Source organism: Malus sylvestris, chromosome 16, assembly GCF_916048215.2.
Source record: "Malus sylvestris chromosome 16, drMalSylv7.2, whole genome shotgun sequence".
Lineage (NCBI taxonomy): Eukaryota > Viridiplantae > Streptophyta > Magnoliopsida > Rosales > Rosaceae > Malus > Malus sylvestris.
Window position 1 is genome coordinate 19,568,703 of NC_062275.1, and position 17,604 is coordinate 19,586,306.

At 40.7% G+C, this 17,604-nt stretch overlaps 1 protein-coding gene and 2 pseudogenes across 2 annotated transcripts; all 3 read right to left on the bottom strand.

Annotated features, from left to right (window-relative positions):
* The window catches only part of LOC126607422 (actin-related protein 9-like), a 36,547-nt pseudogene extending 23,688 nt beyond the window's left edge, over window positions 1–12,859 (bottom strand).
* LOC126607421 (uncharacterized) lies at window positions 4,084–9,754 on the bottom strand. Of its 2 annotated transcripts, none has more exons than XM_050275003.1 (2): window positions 9,248–9,754; window positions 4,084–4,230 (listed from the first exon to the last, which is right to left on the bottom strand). In XM_050275003.1, the coding sequence occupies exons 1-2, from the start codon at window positions 9,752–9,754 to the stop codon at window positions 4,084–4,086; spliced, it is 654 nt and encodes a 217-aa protein (XP_050130960.1). The 2 variants fall into 2 exon arrangements, with proteins under 2 accessions (XP_050130960.1, XP_050130959.1); XM_050275002.1 differs by having other exon boundaries at window positions 4,084–4,202; window positions 9,220–9,754.
* Window positions 12,860–13,361: 502 nt separating the features above from the next.
* On the bottom strand, window positions 13,362–14,636 carry LOC126609187 (BAG family molecular chaperone regulator 5, mitochondrial-like; annotated as a pseudogene).
* Window positions 14,637–17,604: the final 2,968 nt, after the last annotated feature.

Consider the following 17,604-nt stretch of genomic DNA (forward strand, 5'->3'; position numbering starts at 1 on the left):
CCAAGTAAACATGGAGTCAACGACGACCACGACAATTCATGGATGCAAATTACTCCAAATACCTTAGACGCGAACCATCTCAAAGCACAAAGCTGGATAGACTTGCCACCTCAAATCAGTGGATTTGAGCAACGTCAAAACAAATGGATCCAGCTCCCGTTAAATTACCGAGTTGGCCCAAATGACACGAAGGCGCAACAAATCTCAAATGGCACGAAGCCGCATCAAATCCCAAATGGCACGAAGCCGCATCAAATCCCAAATGGCACGAAGCTGCATCAAGTCTCAAATGGCATGAAGCTGCATCAAATTTCAAATGGCATGAAGCCGTATCAAACACCAAATGACATGAAGTCGTATCAAATACCAAATGGGATGAAACTGCATCAAATATCAAACCCTCATCGCCTGCATGAGTGGAAACTGCACAAGGCACCAAGTCAAAACCAAAACACCAAAATCTTTCTTTAAGTCATTCATTCATTGATCATTCCAAAACTACGCCATTTGATTCCATCAAGGATACATAGGCAGTCTAGTCTCACATTCTAGATGCAACCGCAAAACCGAAACATCAAATCAAATCCCTGGTTCATTCAACCAACTTCATCTAGATAGATCAAACACAAAATTCTTTTTTAGTGGGTCATCCACTCACTAAAATTCCAAATACCAAAATCATGAACAATGAGTGACTTGATCCCTTAAAAGATTACGTAGGCAATCTAGGGCTTGACCTATATGCAGTTGCAAAATCAAACAAACACATCAATCCTCAAATTTCATAATTTTCATGTTAGAATCAAAGGGTATTCCTTTCCCAAAAGAAAGGTTGTAATTAATAGACGCGTAGCCTAGAATGGGTCGAACTCAAATTAATAAAACCCTCTTCGTAAAAATGAACGAGGGTGAAATTGTGTTGAGTGAATTATTTGTTCTCGTGACAATTTTGCTCAACAGGGGTCAATGTAAAGGGGGGCACACAACAAACAACTTTTCAAAGCATGGAGACCTATGCACTAAAACTTGCCGACCTCTATGAGTTTATGAACATAACCACAAGTCTAACTTAGCAAAACTCTAGGCCAAAGAATCAAAGTCCACAATGGTGGGTTTTCTCTAAAGGAATTTGAGAGTACACCCAAAACAATTGGCAATGGGAGGAGTAACCCTACTCCCTATGATCCCATTCAAGGTTCCTTTTAACTTTCCGACGTGAGACAACTCTCCACGCACCCTCACATGTGGCGACACTCAAGCCAAACATGTGGACAACATATTGGGTGACGTAGACACTTGTTGTATGGATTCACATGCAGCCGAACCTGGCTCTGACACCACATTAGAATGCAAGCTTTCGACCCAAAACCAATTACTCAATGTGGGATTCTCTTTTCATAAAATGTGAAGACTTTAATGCACAACCCACATAGAACATCATAAGCATAATCATAATCACAAATATTAATCAAACAAGTAGGCTTGTTTAACTAGAACTGACCTTTCCTCCACTGCAGGAACAAGACCTCTTGTCGAAGCCACTCCACCAACCTAAAACATACAATATGTCATTTCTTCGTTTCTACACGAAGTAAGCAAATATAGAAACACATTGTATATCTTAGTTGACAAACTCACCAATAGTATACTGCAAAACAATTTTCTTTGGAGGTCTATACGTCAACAAACCACCAAGTGGTGCTTAGGTATCAGACAGAGAAGCTTAGTAGGTGAGGTGACACTCTAGAAACCTACCTGTTGAAAGAATGCTACTTGTTATGGCTTCTGCAAGGCCAACTTTTTCTTCTTTCTTTGGTTTAGCTGAAAAAGCTGGGTAGCCATCCCACATTGGATACCCGGTGTTCATGTTGGGAAACAAGCTATCTGACATTTCAGGTCTTCTGGGAAATTCCATGTGCCATGTATCTTCTAGCAAGTCCTCATAGTCACGAAACCTATGTAAGTAACCAATCCGATATTTATCAAGAATAAGTGATTTATCCCAAGTATTATTATGTCGCAGAGAAGTTTAACTTGGAAAACACGACTGACCAAACACCGGGAGGAGGAGGATATGCATCTGGGACCAAAACCATTGGGAAGAACAAACCCATAGGAGGGACCCATGCAAAAGAAAATTTTAAAATTTTTGCAGAAGATTATATTTCAGGACTAAAGCAGCTATAATTCACTTTAAGAGACGCACATTGAGAGCAGTTAATCTTGTCTTACGAGATCCAGCTGGCATACCATCTTCATAAGAATGAACTACACCAACAGCATCTAGCTCCCCCTCCTGTATAAAGGGAACTAAGTAATTAGAAAAGCATAACCTGAGAACCAAGGTAAAGGACCCTTGTCCAACACATTCTACACTATTTGGCCATACACCATTCGATTCAAATGACTAATATATAGCCCTTAAATTCAAGCACTCTGATAATAAACCTTCTTTCAGTATTGAGGGACTTTGACAGACCCAAATATATATTTACGTTATAGAGGACTAGCTTCACATCTGTGTTCTATATATGATTCACCATGACCTGAAATGCTTTCTTTTAACTTTTACTTGCACTGTGAAACCTCAAGTTGTGTACTAGATCTTAATATATTCTGGAAGGAAAATATGATTGGCTCTTTATTTATTTTTTTTCAAAAAGAAAACATAAAGGGGCACAAAACAACAACAACAAAAAAGCCTTTTCCCACTAAGTGGGGTCGGCTAATAAAGGGGCACAAAACAAACATATAAAATGGAAAACCACCAATTGGATCAAAGTTATGAAATAAGACAATAAAGCGTGTGTGTGTTGTCTTGTAGGTAAGTCCTCACAAGATATTTACATTAATTAAAAATTCAATACAGAAATATTATACATAATTATAACCCCACTAGAGTTTAGGGTGGCCAAGAAAATCTAGAGGCATCATACACAACATCACTAAAGGCATAACCTAGTTTAAGAGAATCATCACCAGCATGATAGTGTGATACTCAACTTGCCTCTCTTTGGACGTCATGTCTACAAACAATGTTACAATTCACCTAGACTGGCGGAAGCTCTGTAATAATTTATTTATTTTTACTTGTTAAGCATCTTTTGGCTTTTGCTTGGAAGGACTTCTTGTCCAATGTATATGTATGTATGTACTGGTGTGAATCATAACGTATCACAAAAGGAAGCTAGGGCAGATGACAGAAGATAAATCACTTAATCACATGTAGAATAATCCATGACAAAACAAGAAACAAGTAGGAGAATTAACTTTAATCTCACAATAAGACTCTTTTAGTCTGTTACGCATCAAGAGATCTATCAGCTTGGTGAACATGTCAGTACGAATTTGTGGCCATGTCTGATGATGTCTCTGAGTCCAAAGAAGGCATCTTGATATGTCCTGAATAAACACACTAATAATTTAACTTCATGAAGAAAAAGTTTAATGGAAAATGAAACATTAAATCAACATATTATTATTGCATCCTCAAGAAATAGCTACTGAGTGTGAACATTATCCTTTTACGGTTTTAGTTAACATGGGAGAGAGACAGCTACAGAAACAAGGGTAGAATATTTATTTCATTCTGTAGCTACTACTTAGTCAAAACTTAAGGAATTATAAAAAACAGAACCCACCTCTCCACCAAAAGGTAAAGTTTTCTCTGTATTAGGTAAAGCTGCTCCATCGTGGACAATAGAAGAGACAACTGATACATTATCATAAGTGGAAGACCAAAGTGGAAGACCAACTCTACCCGATTTAGGCATAATCCAGCTGTGCTATTGACATAAGACCAAAAAGGCATAATCCAGCTGTGCTATTGACATAAGACCAAAGAGCAACCAAGGGAGTTAGTTTTTCTATTACTTTTTCTACATGAGAATTTTCTAAAGGATGTCTTAAAGTAATAACACACTTGCTAAAGAAAAGAGAGATGGCAGTGACAGTGCAAAATAATCTTATTTGAGGGATTCGTCAATGGAAGCTGACACACACACACACATATAAAAGTAATTTTAGAAAATGCCTGTGAGTAACCAACAACAACAACAACAACAACAACAAAGCCTTTTCCCACTAAGTGGGGTCGGCTATATGAATCCTAGAACGCCATTGCGCTCGGTTTTGTGTCATGTCCTCTGTTAGATCCAAGTACTCTAAGTCTTTTCTTAGAGTCTCTTCCAAAGTTTTCCTAGGTCTTTCTCTACCCCTTCGGCCCTGAACCTCTGTCCCGTAGTCACATCTTCGAACCGGAGCGTCATTCGGCCTTCTTTGCACATGTCCAAATCACCGGAGCCGATTTTCTCTCATCTTTCCTACAATTTCGGCTACTCCTACTTTACCTCGGATATCCTCATTCCCAATATTATCCTTTCTCGTGTGCCCACACATCCCACGAAGCATCCTCATCTCTGCTACACCCATTTTGTGTACGTGTTGATGCTTCACCGCCCAACATTCTGTGCCATACAACATCGCTGGCCTTATTGCCGTCCTATAAAATTTTCCCTTGAGCTTCAGTGGCCTACGACGGTCACACAACACGCCGGATGCATTCTTACACTTCATCCATCCAGCTCGTATTCTATGGTTGAGATCTCCATCTAATTCTCCGTTCTCTTGCAAGATAGATCCTAGGTAGCGAAAACGGTCGCTTTTTGTGATCTTCGCTAGATTGCTCCGGTCATTAGTGTGGATAAGTATATAAATGGATAGAGATAGGAAAGCAAACACAAGATGTACGTGGTTCACCCAGATTGGCTACGTCCACGGAATAGAAAAGTTCTCATTAATTGTGAAGGGTTTACACAAGTACATAGGTTCAAGCTCTCCTTTAGTGAGTACAAGTGAATGATTTAGTACAAATGACATTAGGAAATATTGTGGGAGAATGATCTCGTAATCACGAAACTTCTAAGTATCGGAGTGTGGTGTCGTCTTGACTTGCCTTATCTGTCTCATAGGTAGATGTGGCATCTTCTCTGGAAGTACTCTTCCTCCATCCAGGGGTGGTATCTTTAACTGGTGAAGATGCACAAGGTAATGTATCAATTTCACTTGAAGCTTACTTGTAGTTTCAGGCTTGGTCAAGCGCGATACAAACCATGTAGTAGGAGTCCCCCAAGTCGCCGAGCTAGGGGGTCTGCTGAAAGAGGTGACAGACAAGGTAAGCAATCAAAGCTCCGACTGATTGTTCACCTTCTCCCCATCTTGCAGCAGCATGAAGGATAAAGAGAAGAAAAATGAGAAGAGATGATATGAGATACTTTTGCTTTTGAAGAAGTAACTTTCCACAGGCTTATTCTTGAACTGAGCTGGAGGGTTTTCTGGTTTCCTCCAGAGTATAAGGCCGACTGAAGAATTTGAGGGTCAAAACAAGTCCATCAAATCTAGAGTACGTTCCACCCTGCTGATATGGGATACTTTTGCTTTTGACAGAGTAATGGATGTATCGGCACGTGTGCTGTTACGCTTGTCTCCACATGCTTCCTTGTATCCTTCGCACTTGCCCTATCTGTTCCTCAAGCAGATGCGGAATCTTCCCTGGAAACATAAGATGTTGAAGATGAGTACTCGAGAGCAATGCCAGGTAAGTAATCAGGTAAGCGGTTCCAGGCAGTCAGTTCCTGGCTGGAAGCTTGATTCCAAGTGCTGACTGATTGCTCTCTTTCTCCTTGTCTTGCAGGTAAAAACAAGGCCAAAGGAAAAGACAGGGAAAAAGCATGATATGGGATACTCTTGCTTTTAACCCTGATGATATGAGATATTCTTGCTCTAGTATAGCTTGTTTGCAGAGGTATTATCGGGGGGAAAGAAAGCTGAATATTTCGAAAGGTTTCGTTGGGAGTGCCCTCTCAGATATGATGAAGGGTTGAGCATTTTTGCAGGTCTGCCTGTTCGTTGGGGATGGAGGTCGACATATATAGGAGTCTCCCTAACAAGTAGTAATGCTATTCCTTTACCCTGCTTGGTCATAGCACGGTAGTGGGAGCCGCCAGTTTCACATGTTTTAACTCTGTCAGAGCACTTTGAAAAAGTGGTCTGTGGTATCTGGCTCTCGAGATTCGGAGAACGATGCGTCTTCGATTTTTGAGAAAGCAATCATGCTGGGGGTCTGGCTCTCGAGATTCGGAGAGCAGTGTCTCTTCGATTTTTGAGGAAGTAATCATGTTGGGAGTCTGGCTCTCGAGATTCGGAGGGCGGTGCCTCTTCGATTTTGGAGCAAGCAATCTTGTTGGGAGTGTTGTCTCGAATGTGAGTAAAGGTTGGGCATGTTTGCTAGTCTACCTTGCCACGAAGCACAAAGGTTGACACACAGGGACTTTCCAATTATCTAGCAATGGTACTGTTCCTTTACCCTCTCTTCGATTTTGAGAAAGTAGTCATGTTGGGAGTCTGGCTCTCGAGATTCGGAGGACGGTGCCTCTTCGATTTTGGAGCAAGCAATCTTGTTGGGAGTGTTTTCTCGAATGTGAGTAAAGGTTGGGCATGTTTGCTAGTCTACCTTGCCACGAAGCACAGAGGTTGACACACAGGGACTTTCCAATTATCCAGCAGTGGTACTGTTCCTTTACCCTTGTGGGTAATAATATGGTAGCTAGACCTTCAAAATTTATGTGTCTAAACTTTGTTAGTGCTGTTTCTTTGCTATTCTTTTACCTTTCTTGGTCAGAGCGATGTAGTGGGAGCTGCAAGCTTCACGTGCTCAACTTTGGCAGAGAACTTTGGCAAAGTTATCTGTGGTACCCATGAGCTATTGTTGCGTGTGGGAAGTGGGTGATTGAACAGTAAGATTCATGTGCTTTCTACTTCACCAGAAGTCTTCGACAGAATGCCCATAATTTCTGCAAAGCTGAGTGTGCGTGTGACAGGTGCTGACAAGGCTAGAAAAGTAGGTGCCTCTTCGATTTCTGAGATCGGCCCTCGTGGTCTCTGAGCAGCCCAGCTTTTGAGAAAGCGAGCGCCTCTTCGATTGATTCGAAGAACGATGCCTCATCGATTTTTGAGAAAGCAATCATGCTGGGGGTCTGGCTCTCGAAGATTCGGGAAGCAGTGTCTCTTCGATTTTTGAGAAAGTAATCATGTTGGGAGTCTGGCTCTCGAGATTCGGAGGGCGGTGCCTCTTCGATTTTGGAGCAAGCAATCTTGTTGGGAGTGTTTTCTCGAATGTGAGAAAAGGTTGGGCATGTTTGCTAGTCTACCTTGCCACGAAGCACAGAGGTTGACACACAGGGACTTTCCAATTATCCAGCAATGGTACTGTTCCTTTACCCTCTCTTCGATTTTTAAGAAAGTAGTCATGTTGGGAGTCTGGCTTTTGGAGCAAGCAATCTTATTGGGAGTGTTTTCTCGAATGTGAGTAAAGGTTGGGCATGTTTGCTAGTCTACCTTGCCACGAAGCACAGAGGTTGACACACAGGGACTTTCCAATTATCCAGCAGTGGTATTGTTCCTTTACCCTTGTGGGTAATAATATGGTAGCTAGACCTTCAAAATTTATGGGTCTAAACTTTGTTAGTGCTGTTTCTTTGCTATTCTTTTACCCTTCTTGGTCAGAGCGATGTAGTGGGAGCTGCAAGCTTCACGTGCTCAACTTTGGCAGAGAACTTTGGCAAAGTTTTCTGTGGTACCCATGAGCTATTGTTGCGTGTGGGAAGTGGGTGATTGAACAGTAAGATTCATGTGTTTTCTACTTCCCCAGAAGTCTTCGACAGAATGCCCATAATTTCCGCAAAGCTGAGTGTGCGTGTGACAGGTGCTGACAAGGCTGGAAAAGTAGGTGCCTTTTCGATTTCTGAGATCGGCCCTCGTGGTCTCTGGGGAGCCCAGCTTTTGAGAAAGCGAGCGACTCTTCGATTTCTGAGATCAGCCTTCGTGGTCTTTGAGCAGCCCAACTTTTGAGAAAGCAAACGCCTCTTCGATTTCTGAGATCAACCCTCGTGATCTCTAAGCAGCCCAGCTTTTGAGAAAGCAAACGCCTCTTCGATTTCTGAGCAGGCGCCTCTTCGATTTCTGAAGCTCCGTCGAGTGCAGATTTTTATAGGGGCTGGCATTACGTTCCAAAGCACACTTGAATCTCCACCAGTAGAAGCTTCATTCTTGCACTTCTAAGATCTTGATTTGTCCGACCTCTTCTCTCTTCAACACCTTTGAAAATGTCTGGCCCCTCCGACCGTCGTTTTGACTTGAACCTTGTTGAAGAGGCAGCCCCGCCTTCTCCAGACAACATATGGCGCCCATCCTTCGTCTCCCCTACTGGTCTTCTTACCGTTGGGGATTCCGTGATGAAGAATGATATGACCGCTGCGGTGGTAGCCAGGAACCTTCTCACTCCCAAAGATAACAGACTACTTTCCAAACGGTCTGATGAGTTAGCTGTTAAGGATTCGCTGGCTCTCAGTGTTCAGTGTGCAGGTTCTGTGTCTAATATGGCCCAACGCCTATTTGCTCGAACCCGCCAAGTTGAATCATTGGCGGCTGAAGTGATGAATCTCAAACAGGAGATTAGAGGTCTCAAACAGGAGAATAAACAGTTGCACCGGCTCGCACATGACTATGCTACAAACATGAAGAGGAAGCTTGACCAGATGAAGGAAACTGATGGTCAGGTTTTACTTGATCATCAGAGATTTGTGGGTTTGTTCCAAAGGCATTTATTGCCTTCGTTCTCTGGGGCTGTACCGCGTAATGAAGCTCCAAATGATCAACCTCTGATGCCTCCTCCTTCTAGGGTTCTGTCCAGTACTGAGGCTCCAAATGATCCCCCTCCGGTGCCTTCTCTTTCTGGGGCTCTACCGACTGCTGAGACTTCTCCTAAGCAACCTTTGTGAAGGCTCCCTCTTGTGTGTTTATTTTGACTCATGTATATGTACATATTTGTAGCTTATCGGGGATATCAATAAATAAGATTTCCTTCATTTCAACGTATTGTGTTAAATACACCAAAGCCTTCTTCGCTAAGTTCTTTGAATTTTCTTTTGTTGAAGCTTGTATGTTGAAGCTTTCTGAGTGGAGCATGTAGGTTGGGGTAGTGTTCCCTTAATTTTTCGAGTGAGGAAAACTTCTCGGTTGGAGACTTGGAAAATCCAAGTCACTGAGTGGGATCGGCTATATGAATCTTAGAACGCCATTGTGCTCGATCCTGTGTCATGTCCTTCGTTAGATCCAAGTACTCTAAGTCTTTTCTTAGAGTCTCTTCCAAAGTTTTCCTAGGTCTTCCTCTACCCCTTCGGCCCTGAACCTCTGTCCCATAGTCGCATCTTCTAATCGGAGCGTCAGTAGGCCTTCTTTGCACATGTCCAAACCACCGTAACCGATTTTCTCTCATCTTTCCTTCAATTTCGGCTACTCCTACTTTACCCCGGATATCCTCATTCCTAATCTTATCCTTTCTCGTGTGCCCACACATCCAACGAAGCATCCTCATCTCCGCTACACCCATTTTGTGTACGTGTTGATGTTTCACCGCCCAACATTCTGTGCCATACAGCATCGCCGGCCTTATTGCCGTCCTATAAAATTTTCCCTTGAGCTTCAGTGGCATACGGCGGTCACATAACACGCCGGATGCACTCTTCCACTTCATCCATCCGGCTTGTATTCTATGGTTGAGATCTCCATCTAATTCTCCGTTCTTTTGCAAGATAGATCCTAGGTAACGAAAACGGTCGCTCTTTGGTATTTCTTGATCTCCGATCCTCACCCCTAACTCGTTTTGGCCTCCATTTGCACTGAACTTGCACTCCATATATTCTGTCTTTGCTCGGCTTAGGCGAAGACCTTTAGATTCCAACACTTCTCTCCAAAGGTTAAGCTTTGCATTTACCCCTTCCTGAGTTTCATCTATCAACACTATATGTTGATTCTGAATATAGGAACAGATATGCAGGGCTGTATGGAATCATATATTTATACACACTTTTTGAGTTTCTTTCTTTGTGTTAAATAGATGGGAAGAGAAGGTATGGAAATGGCAGTTACCTCAATGCAAATAACTGATGTCACCTGAGCACCCATCTTAATGACACATGCTGTTGATAATCCATTCCCAAAAGCTGCAGCTAGACCTTCCTGTGGTAACCAACACAATAATCATCATATAAAAAGGTGAGACCATGAAGAATCAGCGAGACAATACAAAGTTTACTGCAAAAATAGCAAATCAACAATCAAGGAAAAAGATAGTCAATAGCACTGAGAAAAAGTAGAAAAATCAAATAACTTTAATTGTGGCATTATCTCTTTGAGCATAGATTTCATACAGAAAAGAAAAGTTCCTCAGCTGATGTACCACTGCTGAGCTAAAACACAAGTCACGCAAGACTACAAACAACAATTCCTTTATTTCTGCTTGGAGAAAATGACACAACATAAAATATAACTATTGTTTCCCAAGCCAATGTTTATATATATTCAAGCGAATAATAAATCTACATAATCAGAATTACAGGAGGCCAGGATAGATATGAATCACAGAAGCGCAAGGGAGAATTCTTAAATAAAAAACTGTATGATGAATATGGTTAAAGAATGTGTCACTTGGTACATTTATGGTTAAAGAATGTATCACTTAGTACATTCACATGCTTTCCAAATAACAAACTGTATGATAATTCTTCAATTGCATGAAAATTTTATGAAGAGTTTCAGATTGAATTCAGATATCTAATAAAACCAAACAAACAAGCAGACACCTTTGAACTAGATAACATCAATTAGGCAAAATGATGTAATTATGAACAGAAACAACAAACTCCACCATGATATGCAAATTATCACCACTACATATTGTAACAATAACAACAAAAATTTTGAGTTATTACGGAATGACATAGAAATGGTTAACTCACTCCGAACATTTCTATATCCAAATTTGTGTAGTCCCCTGGTAAAAATGATATCAGCTAAAGGAAAGTTATAAGCTCATTGAGAAGGATGCAAAACGGGGATCTTGATAAAAGATTTTTTGTTATAGAATAATCCACTAATCAGGAAGGATATGTGCAACTTGACACAGGCTAGTCCGGAATGAAGCTTTCTTGTTGTCACAATATACTTAGGAAAAACATCTTCGGTAAAACTAGGGGATAAGTTCAGCTGACTGACACACATATTCATCAAGTTGAAAGCATTTGCATACCGTGCTAGGTTGCACGGACACTCCAAAACCCCAAAGTGTCAGAGTATCAGACAATTCAACACTCTGACACGCCTCTGATACGCCCCTGACACGAGTTGGACACAGTCAAGACACCGGTCAACGGCTTGGACATGCCTCCAATACGCCGCCGACACGGACACGGATACGGCCGCTGTGGGGATATTTTTAGTGCTTCCTCACCATAAATGACCTTTTTGTATTTGTGATTGCCAGAGCCAAGCTCCTCAGTATCTGCACCTTCATGCTGGCTCAAACCCTCACTAGTAGTGCTTTTGTTCTCTGAACTTTCTGCATAGTAATCAAGAAAATTTCAGGAAATGTGAGCCAAAAGAGAGATGATATGGGTTGTTGTAATGGAATAACATAAAGTTAAATGCCCATACACCCAATCAGGAAAAGTAGAACAACTGGCACACAAGGACTCTTGGTATTACCTAATGCTGAAGACGAACTAGGTTCCTTTTCATATACATCTGTCCAATCCAATGCTGTGTCCTTTCTACTATTATGTGGTTTAAGTCCATCAATGTGTCCCATCTGCAATCAGCTTCATCATTTCAATGAACAAAACACATAATCACCAATGACCAAAACACATCATAAAGGTCAAGCTGCTTTTACATCGGTCTCCGTAGTGTTTAGGTCATTAAAAAAGTTTTCTTTATATCCACTCAGATCTTCATATTGAAATAAAATAAAAAGCCAAAAAAGTGATACAAATAAAAAATCACTGGTACTAGGGAAGGTGCATAGTGCGTTATCTCTATAACGATGAACATACACAATGCTAATTTCAAGCAGATAAATCTGATCAATTATCACACGTACCTTGCGTGGGTAAGAATTGTTAGCAACCTCTTTATCTATAAATCGTATCTTCAAGAACGATGCAATCTTCAAAAGGGGAGAAATAACAAAACTTCAATTCAAACTCCAAATAGAAATCTAACAAGTTAACACATAAAACTAAGCAATGTCCATATACTCACCATATCATAAGCCTTTTGGCGGTCCTTGTACAGCGTAGTCGCAACTTGAGTATTGAGCAACTGAACCCCAAATGCATTCCAAAGAAATTAAAAGCACCAACAATCAACCACAACCAACCAAACCACACGAAACAACAAATACAACGTAAAGTTACGGAACAACATGAAACCTGGTCTTGAACATTTCTCCTGTGTTCTTGTGTGGTGTGCCTCGCAATGCAATGGGGAATATTTAGAGGGGTGTCCTTCGAAGCAAGCCAATTCTAATGTTTGCAGAACCTGAACTCCCAGAACAACAACAACCCACAATTGAAAGGACCAAAATTAGGGACTAAAAATTGAATTGGGGGTGGGTTTTGCAATTTTCATAATCAAGTTTGATGGGTTTTTGCTGAAAATTCGAATGGAGCTGTAAAAAACTGGGAGATTAAGTACCTGGGTTGATGACGACCAGGTTGGAGCCTCGTTCGGAGAGCAGCTGTGAAGGGACCACGGATTTCAGGTAATCCTGGGAAGTAGCAGGGCAAAAGCTTTGTAAATAATAAGAAAGAGAGAGAGAGAGGGAGACAGAGAGGGGAGACAGAGGGCTCGTACCATGGAGCTTCAAATGGCGATTCGCCTGCTTGATTTTGCTTCGCTTCGTGGTTACAGTCAGTCTGTACCGTGTAGTTTTCTTCTGTTTACTCCTAGGCCTACCTTTCTATTTGTGTTCAACCCGAAGCCTGGTCTGACCCAGACCGGTTCGAATCTTTTATTTTAAATTTCACGGTTACGGTTATAGGTAACCGTTTAGATAAATAAACGGTTATGGGTATAACCGTTTACCCGTAAAATTTAAATGGGCGGTTATGGGTATTACCGCGGTTATAAACGGGTAACCATTTACCCATTTATTTTATCTATGTAAAATTAACACAAACCATATTCCTTATCAGACAAAACCTAAGATCAATGCTATTGACTATAGTGCATGATTTCTATAGCTAATATAATATAGTTTTCCTTAGCCACTTTACATTTCATGATTCATTATATATATATTATGTTAATATTTTACATTCCGAGTCAAATAACCCAAGAATATTGTCTTTTAACAGTTTTCGTAACCCAAGAATACTTAGCAAATTTTTATTATCTTCATTGCTTAAAAATATCGTATGTAAACTATTATTTCAATTATTGAAATGATATACGGACTTAAAAAATTAAAATGCTGAAATGTATGATGTAATTGTTAGAAAAACAAAAATATGACAAATTTTTCTTTTTTAATTTTCAAGTTGTTAAAAAAAACACGTAGACGGGTGAAAAATGAGTAAATGGGAAAAAAAAGGATAAACGGTTTTAAAAAAGATAAATGGGTAAACAAGTACTAAACGGTTACAGTTAAATGGGTACACGGTTATAGATATGGTTAACTGTTTATAAATGGTTATGGGTATGAGTATAACCGTTTAGACAATTACCCAACGGGTAAACGATTATGCGAGTATGAGAATAAACGGTTATGGATAAATAACCGCGGTTACCCGCCCGCCATAACCGTTACCCATCTCTATATACACACTAAAATTATTGGGTAAATTACATAGTAGACCCTCAGGTTTGAGGCTTATTACAACTTCATACAACAACTTTAAAACATTTCACTTTCATACATCCAGTACCATTTTATTTCAAAATAACACATCCGTTAGATTTTCCATCCATTAGTATGTTAAATGCTGACGTGGCTGCCACATTTGTGCTGATGTGGCTGCCACGTGTAAAAACAAAAAAAATTTAATTTTTTTTTAAAAACCTAAATCTTCTAAATATTAAAATTAAAAAAAAAACTAGAAAAACCCCATACACTGAGCGTAAAACCTTCCATCTCTTCCCTTCATTTGTCCCTGCACACCTCCTCCTCCATCTCCGCAAAGACGTCGTCCCAGTTCCTCCCAAACCCACCATCTCTGCCACCCCAGAAGCTATCCACGTCTTCCGATATGATCGCGTCCACGATCTTCTACAGCCCTACGATCCGACGGCTCACATTTCTCCTTGTTTCCCTCATCGCAGGGTCCACCCCGGAGACTGAGTCCAGCTTCAGCAGCAGCTGCATCAGGGACTCATTCATCCTCAGCTTCTCGCGCTCACTTGTCCTGACGGAATCGACAGTTTCCTACCGTTGGATCAAGCGCTGGAACTCATCAGCCTCGGAGTGGACGGCTGCGATTGTTTTGAAGTGGGTGCGGATGAGGTAGGCCCGGTAAGCCGATTGAATTTTGATGGCTGCGGTGGATTGCGGTAAGTGAAGGGTGATGGGAATTGGGGTGTCCGAGGACTGGATGGGAATTTCGATGGTGGCGGGAGGGGCAAGTTGGTCATTATGAAGGGTGTAGGTGACGATGGTGGAGGCGGAGGAGGAGAAGCTGAGTCTGCGACTGCGAGAGGGTTTCATCATCTTTGGATAAGCCCTGGTGAATTTGAGTGAGTGTGAAAAAAAGGTGGGGGTGTGTAGAGAAGGAAATAGGGTGGGTACGGAAGGAGGGAGGGTCGCGGGTGGGGGGGGCGGGCTGTTCTGGGTTTCTGGTTTTTGGATGGTGGACGCAGGTAGGGTAGGGTGGGGGAGGGGTTATCATTTCTAGGTTGCAGGGAAGAAGATGAAGATGGGGGATATGGGTTTGGGGGTTGCGGGGAGAATAGAAGATTTTGGGAGTTGCAGAAGGTTGGGGGGGGAAGGAAGGGAGACAAAGGAAGGGTTTTTCTAGTTTTTTATTTTAGGGTAAATTGCACTTTCATACCCCAGGTTTGGGCTATATTTCAATTCTTTACAACATCTTTAAAACATTTCACTTTCATACCTTAAGTACTATTTTATTTCAAAATAATACCTCCGTCACATTTTTCATCCATTGATCCGTTAAATGCTGACGTGGCTACCACATATATGCCACGTGTCTGCCACATGGCAAAAAATAATAATTTTTAATTAAAAAAAACCTGAATATTTACAAAAAAAAAAACCCTAGCGACCTGCAAAAAGAAGAAGAAAAAGAGGGAGGAAGAAAGAAAAAAAAAGAAAAAAGAAAATGCAACCCTATTCTTCAATGACTTGGTGTTTAATGCATGAAAGAAGGTTTTGCAATTGGGGTTTCATAAATGAAGAACAAAGAGGAATGTGAGGCCTTAATGCTCTTTTCTCTCTCTCAAGGAATATAATATGAAAACCCCAAATGAACTAAGGAACCAGCTAAGGATCTTAACCCCAAAAGCTTTGGTTCATTTTTCAACCCACATGACACATGTCAAGCTTCAAAACAATCTGAAAAAATCAAGGGTGAAAAAACAGACAATCGCCAGAAAGCTGTCAGTTAGCCCATGTGGGCAGGTCTTAAATTACGTGCCCAGTTTGTTGGAAATCTATGTGCAACGCTGACTGGATAACTAAGGTAGTTAGAAAGAAACATGAAAGTAGATGTGAAATGTACATGCATGAATAAACCTTTTGAAGTGAGATGTGCCACATTCTTGAACATTTCTTCCCAGCAAACACAGCCCATAAACAGAGAAAAGCCTTAAAGCTAGATTGAGCATGTGGTACAATACCATGTTGACAAAGAAAGACAAACCTAAAAGTCTAGACTTCACAAATCTTGACAAGAACAAGTGAATGGGTGACCAGCTTGCAAGGGTATTAGGCACAACTGAAATTAACTGAAATGTTTCTCCCACACTTTGTCATGGTAAGACAAAGATAAGGCAATAATGTCACATGCAATTTTCTAATTTATAGCAAAATACAATACAAGAACAACAAAAGCAAAATGGATAAGGAATTAGCAATATATCATATGAGCATGTCCAAGCAAAGTGAAGCAACAAGTAAGAACATGTAAGTGACCCAACTCCCCCAAAAATGATGCTCTTCATGAAAACACGTCCTCAATAAACCTAAATCATGACTTAATTTTCTAATGAGTGACAGTGACTTAACAGAACATGAAGATGTCCATTGACATACAAATTTGAGCATAAGCATAGACAAATGTACCCAAACAACTGAAAGCAGCTCATTAAGATGATAGAGGTCAAGATAACAATTGAATCTTTGCACCAATAAACTATAGCTAAAGTACAAGCCATGAAGGGGATAAGAAAAAGTAGTTTGTGACACACCCTGACCTAGATCGGGGGCATGCTGACTGTCACGTGAGAGTGACGTAACCATGTGTACAGTGAGGAAGCAAAATTGATATAGAGAAATATGAGTAAATAAAAAAAAATCCAACTATTAGCAGTACTATTTAAGATAAGGTGCAAGTGCGAGATTAAGTGTGAAATACACAATTAGAGCATAAATAGTATAAGTGCAGTCCGACTGGAAAAGTAGTTATTACATAACACCCAAAGGTGATCCTACAATTGTGATGTTCTGTCAAAATCACCGTCGAAATCCCCGTGAGCCACCAAAGCACTTCTACCTAAAACCTATAGGGGCGCAAAACAGAAAGTGTGAGTGGGCAAAAACAAAGCTTTTCAAAATCATTTCATTTCTCAAAAGTTCTAACCCCTCGCCGTAAAACCTGTATAATTTCCTAGAAATTAATATATGCTATATTAGAAATCATGCTCAAGATGAAAATCCATAGAAATATACCATGCCAAAGTATCTCAATGAAATGCCATAAGTAATCCAATTAAAATATATCAATGCCAGATATCATATCAGCCGTATCCACTTAACGTTACCAGCACGGCTGAGTATATGGCTCATAACCAATCTCAATCATATCAAATCATGCACACGAGTCGGAACCACCTAAAGTGGTCTGTACGAAAGACTAGGTGTAAAATAAATATGCTCTAGTGCTACAATCACGTGAAGATTGTGCGAATGATCACGGGTCACCTACGAGTCGGAACCACCTAAAGTGGTATGTATGATAAGCCTGTGCACCTAACTTCGATCCAAAGTGAGCATATGGTATGGGAGGTGAACATTACGTGAAGGACTGTGCCCTAACTCTGGGCGGGAACACTAATATTGGGGTGCAGGTTTATGAGCTCTCAATACATCACATCATATCTCGCATAATTGAAGTAATCTCATATCTTTAATTTATGAACTTACCTGGCACTTACCTGTGCGTCTGCGGCACCAATCATAAATATATGCAACTACTAATGCATAAATAAAATAGGTGGATACTTTACATGGCATTTCAAAACGTATAATCATTCAATTTTTTATTTTCTGGGAAAAATTTCAAGTATATAGGTATATACGGAAAACCAAAAGCCCACTCACTGATATGTCGAAGGGTCGTAGCCCCCGAGCCTCGATTGATGGTTCTTGTCCTCCGGATAGGTCTCCTCTATATGCGAAATAACTAAATAAACGTTATTTAAAGCACATACACAAACTAGGAAATAACTTCTCATACAATGCTCAAATGGGGTGTT